The 14,009-nt window shown below is 49.3% G+C and overlaps 5 protein-coding genes across 5 annotated transcripts in view; 1 reads left to right on the forward strand and 4 right to left on the reverse strand.

The window, feature by feature from the left end:
* Positions 1-323: 323 nt before the first annotated feature.
* Positions 324-740, reverse strand: C922_04872 (hypothetical protein; the record flags this gene model as incomplete). Its single annotated transcript, XM_008820446.1, has 1 exon — positions 324-740. One exon carries the CDS (start codon positions 738-740, stop codon positions 324-326), a length of 417 nt encoding a protein of 138 aa, XP_008818668.1.
* A 550-nt stretch (positions 741-1,290) lies between these two features.
* On the forward strand, positions 1,291-3,552 carry C922_04873 (hypothetical protein; the record flags this gene model as incomplete). The annotated part of the gene is made up of 1 exon (XM_008820447.1): positions 1,291-3,552. One exon carries the CDS (start codon positions 1,291-1,293, stop codon positions 3,550-3,552), a length of 2,262 nt encoding a protein of 753 aa, XP_008818669.1.
* Positions 3,553-3,862: 310 nt separating this feature from the next.
* Positions 3,863-10,487, reverse strand: C922_04874 (hypothetical protein; the record flags this gene model as incomplete). Its single annotated transcript, XM_008820448.1, has 18 exons — positions 3,863-4,535; positions 5,334-5,469; positions 5,583-5,610; positions 5,805-5,887; positions 6,070-6,241; positions 6,665-6,715; positions 6,881-6,943; positions 7,174-7,235; positions 7,426-7,492; positions 7,631-7,775; positions 7,950-8,009; positions 8,153-8,274; positions 8,427-8,629; positions 8,791-8,944; positions 9,088-9,226; positions 9,428-9,533; positions 9,654-9,779; positions 9,911-10,487. The coding sequence occupies 18 exons, from the start codon at positions 10,485-10,487 to the stop codon at positions 3,863-3,865; spliced, it is 2,967 nt and encodes a 988-aa protein (XP_008818670.1).
* Positions 10,488-11,184: 697 nt separating this feature from the next.
* On the reverse strand, positions 11,185-12,888 carry C922_04875 (phenylalanyl-tRNA synthetase alpha chain; the record flags this gene model as incomplete). Its single annotated transcript, XM_008820449.1, has 1 exon — positions 11,185-12,888. One exon carries the CDS (start codon positions 12,886-12,888, stop codon positions 11,185-11,187), a length of 1,704 nt encoding a protein of 567 aa, XP_008818671.1.
* Positions 12,889-13,062: 174 nt separating this feature from the next.
* C922_04876 (hypothetical protein) overlaps positions 13,063-14,009 on the reverse strand; it is a gene marked incomplete at both ends in the record, with an annotated part of 1,674 nt that continues 727 nt past the window's right edge. Inside the window, one exon of the mRNA XM_008820450.1 lies at positions 13,063-13,136. Within this exon, the coding sequence (XP_008818672.1) occupies positions 13,063-13,136 (74 nt within the window). The remainder of the gene's footprint in view (positions 13,137-14,009) is intronic.

Below are 14,009 nucleotides of genomic sequence, written 5' to 3' on the forward strand. Positions count from 1 at the left end.
ATCCCCATAGGGGAATATATGGATCTGCTAGATCGGCCAAGTCGATGCAGCGGACTGCACCAAGTGGTGGAAGCCCCTCTGAGGACATCGACTGTGCTGAGGTGGCCTGCCCCAATAACTGATTGGACGCACTGTCCAGGGCGTAGCTGGCCGACCCACGGTTTAGCGGTTCGGCCGCTGTACCTTCACATCGTTTCACTGTTGCGTGCACGTTTGGCTACTCCTCTCTACGTGAGATACACCCTGACTCGCGATAAACTTTTCCACCCGTCCGTTTGTCTTTTCTTAGCAGAAAAAAAAAAAGACGATCCGCACTGCTCCCCTTAGTCGGCCGTCCTATACATATCAATAATCTCCTGGATGTCTCCGCAGGGAAAGGGGGCCTTCCCGATGTCCTCATTCACCCTGTTGTGTAGATTAAACATAAAAGTGGCCAACACAGTCCTGCCATCACAGTTCATTCGGTGACTTTTTAAGTGCCCCAAAAGGTCCAGCTTGCAGATATGGCAAGGATACAAATTAGCAAAGGCGTGGAAAAAATCGAAATGCTTTTTCTTGTCTTCCTCTGTTGGTTCGTTCGGATAGTTTGCCGACATGGTATGGAGGACTAGCCATGACGCTCTTCCTATTTCCTCCCGATCGGGTGGATATATTTTTCCATTCTTCAGACCGTTTATTCCATGCTTCTTTGCCTTTCCTCTCTCTCCGCAGGAGTGCTCGTAGCATTTTTCGATTTCCATTTTGCTTTTCCTATGTGTGAGGTGGAGGGCAAGCAGGTTCATCGGTTGCCGATTTCGTGGGGTTCACCCTTTCGCGTTCCTCCCGTTTGCTCAGCAAGTGTGTTGCTACTTCGTTACTACTTCTTTGCTACTACTCTGCTACTGCTTTGCCACTGCTTTGCCGCTTTTCTGTTTTTTTTTTTTTTTTTTCCCCCGCGCGTGCACAGGGGGGAACAGCTGCCTCTACATCTACTCTGCCTGGCTGCGGAACCCCACCGACGAAATGACGCGACAACGGGGGAAGCTCAACCGACGCAGAGGGGTCGTCACTCTGGGTTAACCAAAGGGAAGCGACGAAGCGGCTAAACAGCTACGCGGCTGAGCCAATACAACACCTCCTGTAGATCGTGTTCATCATGCTCATCCCTTAATGGGAAAGGGTTGGAATTTTTTTTTTCCTTCTTTTTTTCCTTCTTTTTTTTTCTTCTTTTTTTTCTTCTTTTTTTTCTTCTTTTTTTTTGTTCTTTTTTTTTGTTCTTTTTTCGCCGTTCGTTCCCGCCGCCCCCCACAAATGATAAACATAAACGTGGGCGTGCTGGGGCACGTGGACTCGGGGAAGACGAGTCTCTGTAGGTGCCTCAGTGAAGTGCTAAGCACCTGTGCCCTGGACAAGCACAGGCAGAGCCAGGAGAAAGGCATCACCATCGACCTGGGCTTCTCGTCCTTTTACCTCAAGAGGAGGAGAAGCGAACAGCGCGCGCAAGCAGGGGAGGTTGGAAGTGGTCCGATCAGCATTGGGGAGATTCTGGATGGTAAAGTCTGCCACAGTAACGTTCGCGATAGTAATGTTCGCCATAGTAACGCCTACGATGGTGACGGGCACGCTGCCGCACCAGACTGCTCCCCCCCCGAGGAAGAGACGCTGCAGGTCTGTCTCGTGGACTGCCCAGGGCACCACTCTCTCCTCAATTGCATAATCATGGGGGCGGAAATAACAGACATGGTCCTCCTCCTGATTGATATCACCAAAGGGATTCAGAAACAAACCGTCGAGTGTCTCGTCCTATGCGAGGTTCTCCAAAGAGACGTCGTAGTTGTTCTCAACAAAATGGATCTTGTCCCCCCTGAACAGAGAGAAACAAGGGTCAACCTAATGAGGGACAAAATATCATTAGTTTTTAGGAGTAAGGCCGGTTTGAGGAACCTCAAATGGTACGTCGTCGGATTGTCCGCGGACTCGAAGAGGGGAGAGCCAACTGGAGGGGGAGACGCACCCAGATCGGTCCCCCCAAGCGATTCACAGGAGCGGGGTCGGCCACAGTTGCAGCCAGAGTCACAGTCGAAGCAGCGACCACAGTCACACTCACAGATGCAGCCACATCGCTCTCCCAGCATCGGTGGCGGGATCGGCACCTTCACCCCGCGAAGCGAAAACGTGCATCAGCTCATTAACCTCCTGAGGGAGGTCATCAGAGTGCCGGCGCGGAGGGGGAAAAAAGCACACGGGGAGGAGGAAGAAGAAGAAGTGGAGGGAGGGAGCAACCATGACGAGCGTGATGACGGCGACCAAGCCGTGGCGAACCATCCAGGCGAATTCTACTTCCTCTATGATCACACGTTCGACATCAGGGGAAAAGGAAGAGTGTACACAGGGACAGTCATCCGAGGGACCATCAAAAAGAATACCACTGTGTCTATACTGCCAATGAAAGAAAAGGGGAAAGTTAAAGAAATTCAGAGCTTCAAAAAGGCAGTAGACGAAGGGATCAAAGGGAATCGATTGTCTCTGCTAATCTGTAACGACCATATGCGAAACTCGGCCAAGAAAATCGAGAGAGGTGTTATCGTTTCGGAAGGATCAAACATCTCTCACTTCTCCATTTTCATATGTCGAGTTAAGTTGGTACAATACTACGGGAGGAGTGTCAATAATGCTGAGTTACTCTCTTGTGTGATCGGCTTTGCTACCTCCCCTTGCTATGGGTACTTTTTCCGCCCATTTGACAAGGCCTCTGCGGCGGGAGAGGTAGCGTCCCACGAGGAAAGACATTCTGTACCGTCTCTACACAAGAAGAGGTCGTATAAAAGACGTTTCGACCCACAGGGAGATTACCTCTTCGTGAGGCAGCTAACGTGGAAACAGGGAAAGGAAGAAAAAGAAACACCAGGGGGGAACCTCAACTCAGGGGGGAACCTCAACACAGGGGAGAACCTCAACACAGGGGAGAACCTCAACACAGATGAGCCTCATACGAAGGAGGAAGAAAATGAAGACCTCCCCAGAGATGACGACACCTTCTTCCTAGTCATTCTGAAGAAAAGAATCCACTGCTATAAAAAGGAGAAATGTATTTTCATAAAAAACGACGACAACTTAAATTGCAGGATTTGCCTGCATGGCATTATTGAGGACATCATTGACGATGGCTACCCTCGACAGAAGGCCCCCTTCATCGTAGGAAAGAAACCGACTCTTAGTGAGTTCCCCCGTTTTAATAGCTTCAGACTGCTCAATGAGAAGCAGAAGATCGGACAGATAGAATGCGTACAGGACAACCACACGCTGATTTGTAGAAATATGTTTCACTGCTCCAGTGAAGTCACTCCCTATATCGGAAAAGAGGTTTTCCTCGTCGATGAAGCTTACAAGAATGATTTAAGTCATGTCCACGTCAGACATGTCGGCATTGTAACCGCTCCATTTGCAAAGAATGGCAAATTCATCGCCCGCTTTGAGGACGACCTTTCCTCTGTGCGGGAAAACTGCAGGTCATTTCTCCTCGTAATCAAGTACTACAAAGACGCCCTCACAAAGAGGAAGGTATTTCTGTGAGGCCGGACGCCCGAAGAAGTCCCTCCTCCACAGCGACGTGCCAGCCAGATCGACACACACCCCAGTACGCGCGATGCGGCTCGTTCAGACACTTGACAAGAAAGAAAAGGGAACGGTGCAGGAGAGAAGAGGGGTGGGCAAAAGAGAGGTGGGCAAAAGAGAGGTGGGCAAAAGAGAGGTGGGCAAAAGAGAGGCGCACAAAACAGAGGCGGAGAAAATGTACACAGGGTTCCACAGAGGAAGACAGAAAAAAATTGCACGAAAAGTAGTACAGGCACTATATAGCTCCAGTTAGGTCAATCTGGCCAGCCTAACAGAGAACCTTCGTTCCGCTGTCCCCCCTGAGGGCGGCGTTTTTGGAGCTTCCCCGCGCCAGCCCCACTTGCCCCACTCTTTCCTCCAAAGCGATTGCTTCATTTATGGCTTCATGTACCTTTTTAACCCTTGGCAGCTCCTCCCTCATGCGATTTAAATTCAACTCAAACTGATTCTTCAGCGTAACTATTTGAGAGACAAAAGCTTCCGCCTGAGCTTGCTCGAATTCTTTGCTTACATTCTCCAGTGAGTAAACATGCACCTGTTCGTTCGGCGGGGATCTCCTCAGCTGCGTGTCGTAAAGGGCCCTCCAGATGGTTTCCTCTTCGACTGGCCCTTTGGACTTCACTTGCACGAAGGAGGAGGGCGGTGTTCCCCGAACTACGCCACTACCAATACCACCGCCGCCAATACCACCTCCCTTCGGGGCTCTCCCCGCCCCCACTTCGTCGAAAATCTTCTGCGAGTTGTCCAGCCGCTCGTAGAACCCCCGCTCCGCACTCCGCGTCTCTTCGAACACCTGAAGCAGGTTCAGGGCCAGCCTCTTTTCCGCCGACCCCAAATTAGATAAGTCGTATGCCACTGCGTCCGTTCCGGTGAGAAGGGACAAACAAGCGGAGCAGCACACAAGGGGGAGGAGGCCTCTTTGGAACAGCTTCATCCTGTTACTGATTGGTTTGCACAGCGATGTGTCTGTGATGGTGTGTTGATGTGTTCGTTAGCGGGTGGGGGGAAGGGAGACCACCACTCTGTTATCTTCCCAAGTGACTTTCCGATTTATTCTTTTCCCCCTCCCCTTTTAATATCTTCTTCTAGTGCTGATTCAGCACCCCTGCGATGTGAAATTAACAAGGGAGACAAAACAAAGGGAGTTCCACGTCGCATCCACTGTGTGTGTTGTTAAGAGATGCATTCACTGCCAGTTGTACTTGAGACGGGGGGCAACGTCAAAACAGGAAAAAAAAAAGAAAAAAAAAAAAAAAAGGAGAAGTCCAAAGGTTGGACGAAAAATGTTACTAATAATATTCGAAAAGAAGGCTGTCTTCTACTGCCAAGGAAGATTCCTCGTTTTTCTTTTTCAAATGAGCACCTCTCCCCTGACGGTGTGCTGTACATACATAAGGATCCATCGCTACAGCCGCCAACGAACGAACCGAATAACGGACGAGCACCTCCTTCCGTCTATTCACTCCTTCAAAAAAACGTGTGCCGGTAACGTCCCAAGAAACTTCGACCGTTTGTAGTCCGAAAATCTGCGCGACGGAGAAGGCGGGACGACGTGTACGTACACGGCATTGTCCAGACGGAGAAAAAAAAAACAAAACAAGCAAAACAGACCGACAGACAAACAAACAGACAAACAAACAGACAAACAAACAAACGAACAAAACAACGTGCGCGTTAAAACACGTCCACGCTGCACCCGTGAGAGGAGGGGCCCGCGCGATGCGCCTCTCTTTTCCAACCTGCCGGTGGCCACATTTCCGAGGAAGGAGCCCAGGTAAATCCCCGCGATGGAAAAAAACGGTGCGACAATAATTTTGCTCTTGGCGTCGTAGTACTTAAACTTGTTCAGGCTGTACAGGGGCAGCAGCAGGAAGCCTGCACGGGGAAGGAGGCGTGGAAGCGGTGACAAACAAATGTAGAGGCGTCCCTGTGGACAGTCATGAGTCGGGGAAACGCTTAACTTATCTCTGCCGTCGGAGGCGACTTACCCACAAAGGACCACAGCTTGCACTGTACCTGCGATGAATTCGGAAGGGAAAAAAAAAAAAAAATGAACGACTATCTGAGTAGCGGTGAAAGGAACAAAAGTAATCATTGCAAAGTATAGCGACACAGCAACGTCGTCAAATGTAAGGACAGAACAAATGCGACGCATTGGTTGGATGCCCCATATGCAGAAGGTCCTCCTCTCCCCCTTCTGGCGAACCGACCTGCTTCTCGATATCCCTCTGTCTCGTATTCAAAATGTTGATAATATTAATCGGGTTCAGATTTCTACTTTCACTTGGATCATCTGTGGGAGGGATGAAAAAATCGTGACGGTTAAGATGACCAACTGGTAGGAGCAGTGTGTCAAAAGAGGGGACGCACGACAGGGAAGCTCTCCACGAAAGGGAAGCTTTCCATTACGGGGCAATTCCCCTCGAAGGAACATATCGAATGGCATCTTAGGTGACTCATCTCCATCGTCCCTACCTACATACACATTCGATAGCACCTTAATCACATCATGGCTGCTCAATTTATTGCAGTTATTTCCGATGGTGAAAAAGGAAAAATGGATAAACAGCCTCTTAAAAAAATTGATCCTTCTCTTCTCATTCTTCCTCGCGTACTTGTGCTCCAAAATTGTGATGTCCGATGGTACCTGTCATTGGGGGGGGGGAGCAGGTGGCGATCAAATGAGGAAAGGATAACCACACGTGGGTTACGTGGAAAGAGACCCACATGCATGCACAGCAATCGGATAAACTCCTAAACCGTTATGTGTGGGAAGAGAATGAACAGTGTAAGTGTCCACTCAACTCTAACATGTTCTCCCCCTTCTGCAACTTCCATTTGATCTTTTACCTTAACGTAGGACATCGTAGTTACACGGGGACGTAGCAGTGGAGAGCGGTGGGGAAAAAAAAAAACTATTAACAACTTATCGCTTAAGTTTAATTCCCAAGTTTTCCTATCATTTGGAACGAACACATGAAGTAAGCTCTTCTCATTTTTTCTTTTTTTTCCTTTTTCCTATGCGACATAGCATACAAGTTAAGTTTCACTTCTCGAAGCACAAGTAAACGCAAAAGGTGAACAGGGGTAGTATCAAATTATCTATGTCGTGGAGGTATGCCTTTTAGAAAAAGGGGAAAAAAAAAAATTACATTTTTGCCTGAACAGGTCATGCTAAATTCTGCTTGAAATGGCGTATTTTGCCTTGCAGGGTCAGGCAAAAATGTAATTTTTATTTTTATTTTATTTTATTATTTTTTTTTTCACTAGTTCGGCTGTTCCTCACCTCGAATAAGGCACCGAAGAGGGACACCATAAAAATGGCGGTCAAACTGGCCAACGGTGTTTTCTGCGGAGTGGTGAAGCGGGGCATCAGTGAAGTAGCGAAGCAGCGAAGTGACCTTGGGCAGTGGGCTACCCTCCCGCTTTACGCCCGATCTACCGTCCTCTCACCGGGAGGCGCGCGTTCCTAACACACACACCCTGTGTACTTCCCCGCAAGGGGGGTGTAACCAGGGGACGATCTCCAGCAGTGCGTTGCGCTCCCCCCACCCTCTGCAGTTCTCGCTCCTTTCCTACTTGAACGAAGTAGCTCTCAAGCAAAAGCGATAAAAATGTAGAACAAAAAAAAAAGAGAAATCCTGCAGGTGGGTGAAGATAGACGGGGGAGATACAGTTTGTGAGAGAACAACACTTGGTCTCTACATCGTCACAACTTTGTGTGCAACAATGTTTGCACTTGGACAAATGGGTTGCCAATTGCCTGACTTGTTCAGGTGTTTTCGTTCCCTTCCGACTTTCCCCTCACAAATTATCTTATTTTTGCCCCACCTGCGTACGACTTGTTGTTTGTCTTTCTAATTTTCGGGGTGGGGAACAGAAGTCCCCCGATGGCGGCCTGCGGGGGGAAAGGACAACATGGGCTGATGATACACACGCGAGTGCTGGGCAACGTCCCAAAGAAAAATTATCGAGCGGTTAAGGTATACACGAATAACGCCGCGAAACGCGACCCGAGGACAAGCGGTTGGCTAACAAATGAGTCGCCTATGCATATTGCATTCAGCCCCGAGCTGTAGAGAAGCAGGTCGGCGTCCCGGAAGAGAAAGACACTTCGGGTTCCCTTCCGCAGGTAGTTCTTATTGTTCAACGATGCGTCCGCGACGATTGGGATGTAGACCCTGGGGAGGAAAAAAAAAAAAAAGAAAAACAAACAAGTGAGAAAGGAAAAAAAAAAAAGCAAACGAATGAACAAAAAATGGGGGAACATATCATCCGATCCCCTTCATCTTGAGACGGCCCGCATTCCAGAGAGGACTCCACCCATGGGGGCGCACCTCTCCCTCCAACATTACCCAGCCAAGAGGTAAATGTGGGTAACAACCAGGCCCTTCCTATCTCTATCGTCAGTAAAACTGCAAAGGGGGAGGGATAAACACGAACAGGTATAGCGAAAACTCGCACACGCCGCTTTGGCGCCTTTAGGCCTTCCTTCCACCGCTGCTATGCGGCTTCTACACCGTTTTCTTGATGGGTCTCTTGGCTGATTCGCAGAAACCTGGTGAAGAACTTATGCAGCGCGTTTCGATCCGGTGACAGCGCTTCGCCGATTTTTCTCGTGACTTCTAGGAACAGCAGCAGGAGAAACGCGAAGGAGAGGGTCACCACAAGGAGCTCCACCTGCATTACGGGGGTTATCAAGGTTAGCCTATTTAGCAGCATTAGCCGCGTCAAGTGCAAAGGTGATCATCGCGGTGGAAACAGGAGAATCTAGAGAGAACCCCCCCGGACAAGCCTCCACAATCTCCACCACAGTGACCACCACTGGTTACCTTCCCCAAGAGAAAAGCCAACTGGACATTCACAAAAAGAAGGAAATGGTAGTGCTTCCTCAGGTAAGACAGGTTCCCATTTCTCCTCACCGACTTGGCAATGTAAACTACATACAGAGTTGTGATGACAAGCCAGGCAAAAATTAAAATGTAATTCTGTTGGTTCCATAGGAGGTGGACTAACGTTTGCATCGCACTTGTGTCTTTAGAAGGGGGAGAAAAAAAAAGAAAAAAAAAGAGAAAAAAAAAGGGAAAAAAAAAGAGAAAAGAAAAATTTTAACGGCAACAAAATTGGTGCAAACACACGTAACCGCCTTGCCAAATCGCAGCCTGTCTCTGGAGGGTCCCTCTCCTGTTTTCTTACCCGTTTCACTCAAAGAGTCGTATCTTCTGGCGCCGAGGTTGAGGATGTTGTAGAGAAGGAACGCCAGCGAGGCGATGAGGACCTTCCCCTTCTGGTCGTCGGCCCGACGCAGCAAGTACGCGCAGTAGGCGGCATAGAGAGTCAAACTGAGGGCCTGTTGGGGGAGCAGGGGGAGCTATAAACAGTCGTACAGGGCAAAAGCAGAAAGGATTGGCGACTGTGCAGGGCGGACGCAGAATGGATTGGCAACTTTGCAGGGAACATTTGAATTGCATTCCCAGCTGCATGGCGCATTACCACCCCACTGAGGAACACAGACAACACACTTGGAACGACGTTCCCATCGAGGTGCGCATGGAAGAGGCCGTATGCGTAAGCGTCCAGGAGGAGGGTCCCCGCTACGCTCACCGTCGCCCCCTCCAGGAAGGAAAACACCCTGCAGGGGGAGAAGCGGAAAGGGAAAAAAAAAAAAAAAATTAAAAAAAGAAAAACAGCCAAGTGTGCCTAGAAGCATACTCAACGGGAAGAAGAAAATGCCATAGTAACTTCCATCACGATCAGCACGTCCATTTCCGCTTCCACTTCCGCTTCGGCCTCCACTTCAGCTTCCTCTTCGAGACGGATATACCACGCTTACCCATCCGTTAGCCGAAAGGCCGCTATTCCGATCATGTGATAGAAGACAAAGTTAAGGGCAAACCAGAGGGAACAGGTAGCGAAGCTCTCGTGAATTCGCATTGCGCCTGTGGGTTTGGGGAAGGGGAAGAAGCGGCGCAGAGGCACGCCGTTGGGGTGTCTAGGGGTGGGGCTGCCTGACAACATCGTTTCGGTAGCCGTGTGGATAAGCATCAAGGTGGCCCTACCCAGCGTCGCGAGAAAGAGGAGAACGTAGAAGAGGAGGTAGGCCCAGGCGTTCACCCGCACGTATCGCAGGAAAACGCTACCGAGGAGGAACTCGTTCACGAGGGCGAGGGAGAGCTTCGCCGGGCCTAGCGGGGGGACAAAAAAAGAAAAAAGATAGGGAGGGTAAAGTGACGCGACTAAAGTGGACGGCTTAGGACAACACTCCGCTGGAGAGCTCCCCCGGTACAGCTGAGGACTCTCCATGCTTCACACTGACCAGAGTTTAAGACGTCATATTTCAAAGCCAGCAGGGTTGAGAGAAAGGGGAAAAAAAACGACGGGAAAAAGTTATCGCCATGTATCTGAAGGAGCAAAGGCCAAGTGCCAATAATCCCCTTCTCGTACAGACGCAGAGATATGAGATTCTCCTTTTTGTTCATGAACCCCGGTGGGATCTTTTCCCTGTGGTGATACGCCCCGATGGTTAAGGTGGGGCTCCAAAATGGGTTGCAACCACTACGTGGACTTGTTTCATTTTCTGTCCCCGGAGGGAAAACCTTCCCTTTTATTTTCCACTGGCTTTTACTTCCTCTCCTGCTATATCGCAAGAAAGACAAAACGAACACACTGCACAGCAGCGTTAGGAACCCCCACAAATACGTGCAGTGGTTGTTATAGAGAAATTTCCTCCGCACCTCCGTAATTAGGATCAGAAAGATTAGTATGCCCCTTATCATCATGAAGTTGTCTGTGCAGGGTCTCCCTAGATGGGAGGAAAAAGGTGGGTTGGGGTGTGCCAAGGATAACTGCCCATCGAGGGAAGGACCATCCACTGATGACACGTGGGGGCCCATTGGGGAAAAGTGTCAAAGCGCTAAGCCATGTGATCAGTCATCGGATGAATCATCCGATGGCGCGGCTGACACAATGATCTGTGGTTCCGCTAATGTGCTGCCTCACAGCACCTGGCGTTCGAAGCTGACGTTCGGGCGGGCGCCCCGTCTTTGGCTCATGCTCGGGGTAGGGGTTGGAATGGGAAAAAATTGAAAAAAAAGAGGAAGAAAAGGGGAAGAAAAGGGGAAGAAAAGAGAAAGAAAAGAGAAAGAAAAGAGGAGGAAAAAAAACGTAACAGCTTTCACTAAGGATTGACACAGGTTGACAACAAATTGATATCACTTAATCGTTGGAAGTCGCAGAGGCAACCCAAAGTGACCAAAAGGGGCCCCCCGTTTTTTTTCTCTCCTTCCCGCTGGGGTGAGCGCAACCGTTCTTTGGGGCCCCCAAGTTTTTTTTTTTTCTTTTTTTTTTTTCTTTTCTGCCGCTCCGTTCGTCCGATTCGCAATGCCACTTTTTCGAAAGGGTCCGTAATTAAAAAAAAAAAAAGAAAAGAACGCAATCAAGGGGGGGGACTCCCCACACAGTGGCTAAGCTGAGCCGATGCGTCGGTGCCTTCGCACACTGGCTGCGTCACACATTGACAGCTTGCCGCGCCACACGTTGACGCCCTGTTGCTTCATGGCCGCTTAACCGCTCCATCGTCGCTCCCCCCGCTCAGAACACACTGCGGTAGCCGAAGAGGTCCCTGATGTTGCGAATGTTATACTTGATCATGGTGGGGCGCTCGAGGCTGAGACCCCAGGCGATGACAGACACCTCCGGGGGGAAGCCCATGGCGCGCAGCATTTCGGGGCGGAAAATACCGCTGTTTCCGACCTCCATCCACTTCTTATTCTCCTCATGGTAGCCGTATACCTCCATCGAAGGCTCCGTATACGGATTGAACGTCGGTTTGAAGCGCAGCTTGAAAATGCCAATGTATTTGTAAAAGGCTGCCAAAGTTCCAATCAGATGAGACAGTCCCAAGTTCTTATCGACAATGAGTCCTTCCACTTGATGAAATTCAGCGAGATGGGTACTATCCAGATTCTCATTTCTGAATACCCTATCTATGCTAAAATATTTCTTAGGAATTATAGAACCCGTTTTTTGATACTCTTTGGCTAGCTGGAATAGGGTTCTACACGAGTTGGCAGTGGTGTGTGTCCTGAGGACGTTCTTCTTAGTACTTCCCAATTCCCAGGGGTAATTCCAACCGAAGCTTCCATAGTCTCCAACGGAGTGAACCCGCTTAACATTATCGATGTAGGTCTTGTCGGTGAAGTTATCCCTGCACAATTCAGGCGTCTGGACAAAGAAGGTATCTTGGAGGTCCCTACTGGGGTGCTGCTGCGGGATATACAGAGCATCAAAACACCAGAAGGAAGATTCAACATAATTATGCGTATCCATTTCTTCAAACCCGAGGGAAACAAAAACATCTTTGAATGTCCTCATCTGTTTGATTAACAAGTGGATGTTTCCCTTGTTTATTTTTTTCCCACTTGAAAAAAAATTGTACTTCTTCACTTCATATTTTTTGTATTCCTCATTTTTTATCAGTTGGTAGGTTAGATCCGTAATCTGTTTTTTAATTTCCCTTCTAAAATGGCTAGTTCGTATGATGTACATATAGGACACCTTTTTCACCTCCATCAGTTTTCTCTTCTTTAGCTCTCTGATGAGGATGTTCACCTTTTCGTCCTGGTTCTCGGGGGGAAGGATCCCCTTTAGGTGTGAGACAAGCGTACCTTCATCATGTCCGTGCGTTTCGACGATGCCGAGGTAGCGTCTCGTTTCGTCTACCAGACTGTCTGCCTTACCTTCCACATGGGGGTATAACCTTCTGTCGCTTTTTCCAAGTTGTATCTTTTTTTCCCTTAAATTGATGTTCAATCCGATTTCTCCTTTTTTCCCAAAGAGCTTCTTCAGATCCTCCAGGGTACATGTCTGCTGCTCTACTACATACTTCAACGTTACGTATTCGGGTGACCCATGGCGGAGGTACTCCTTCCCCTCATCCGTCAACTGATACGTGTTGAAGCTTCTAACATGATTCACAACGTAGTAGAGGGTCTCTAACTTTTTTGCCATCCCAAGGACCTTACTATGCTCAAGGTGGTACTTCCTGCTCAGGTGTAACGACGTGACGTGTTTTGCTTCTTCCACTTGGACGTTTTTCTCCTCCTTCAGCTGGAGGTAGTACGCCCGCTGCTTTGCTAGCTCCTCCGCTTCGGTACTTGCCGACCATGGGTCGTCTTCTTCTTCTTCCTCCCTTTTCTGCCCCCCGTCCTGACACAGGGCGAACTCCTCCTCCAGCACCTGCAGGAACTGGCTCAGCTCCTCGCCCTTCTGCTCCTCCTGCGCCTTCGCCTGCATTCTGGCGTGTACTTCTGCGTGTACCTTGACGTACACCCTACCTTCACGTGCAACTTACGTTGCCCCTCGCTTAGGCGAGCAGATCTGCCTTCCCAGAGTGACCTCTTGGGGGTGTCTTCTCCCTTGGCGCGTCCTTCCCCTACGGTTGTTCCTCACACCGGTGGGGCGAAACTTCTACAAGGAGATCGTACAGCTACCTATATGGGCGTGCACATTCACAGCTAACTCTTGCAACCTATGCAGAGGTTCTAAACCGGGGGGGAATGAGACCATTACCGGAGGGGGGAGCGGCGGGGCATACTATTTGAGCTCTCCTTTGATGCCACAAATGGGGCATCGAAGAATACAACAAAAAGGGGAAGCATATAATCCTTTCACATGTGCGAATCCGATCCAATCGGGGAGCCCTCCCTTCTGTGCCGCTGCGCTACGCCACGCAGGACGTCAACGGGAGAATCGAAGTTCAAGGAGCGAAGCGTGTATAAAACGCAGCGGGGTCCAGAGAGAGAAGGAAAAAATCAACGCTTCGAAAAAGCTCCAATGATGCAATACAAATCGGAATGTTTTTTTCTATTTTTTTTGCTTTTTTTTTTTTTTCTCTCTTTTTTGTTTTTTTCTTCCTATCTTTTCCACCTGTCGATTCAGCGAAAGCCACCTTCTCTTTCACGCCGGTCGGGCAGCTCCATTTTTTTTTTCTTGGCGTCGCCACCTCGGTATATAATATGTTCCTTCCCCAGGGTGGCGTAATCTCCACTCCGTTTCCCTTAGTCCAATGCAGCTAGCTTTTTTTTTGCCAACGAGAATTGCCTGAACGGGTCAGGCAAAAAGGCATGAAAATAAAAAAAAAAAACAACAAAAGAGGGAAGCAAAAAAACAGTGAAGGAACAAAGGAACGAAGCAACAGAGCGACGAAGCAACAGAGCGACGAAGCAACAGAGCGACGAAGCAACAGAGCGACGAAGCAACAGAGCGACGAAGCAACAGAGCGACGAAGCAACAAAGAGACGAAGCAACAAAGAGACGAAGCAGCGAAACCATCTCAGTGCCAACCATCAGCGGGAACCCACGCGCGAACGCAAAAGCAGAGGTCGTGCCTACGTGGGAAAAAAACCAACCCCGCT

This window comes from Plasmodium inui, assembly GCF_000524495.1.
Source record: "Plasmodium inui San Antonio 1 unplaced genomic scaffold supercont1.31, whole genome shotgun sequence".
Lineage (NCBI taxonomy): Eukaryota > Apicomplexa > Aconoidasida > Haemosporida > Plasmodiidae > Plasmodium > Plasmodium inui.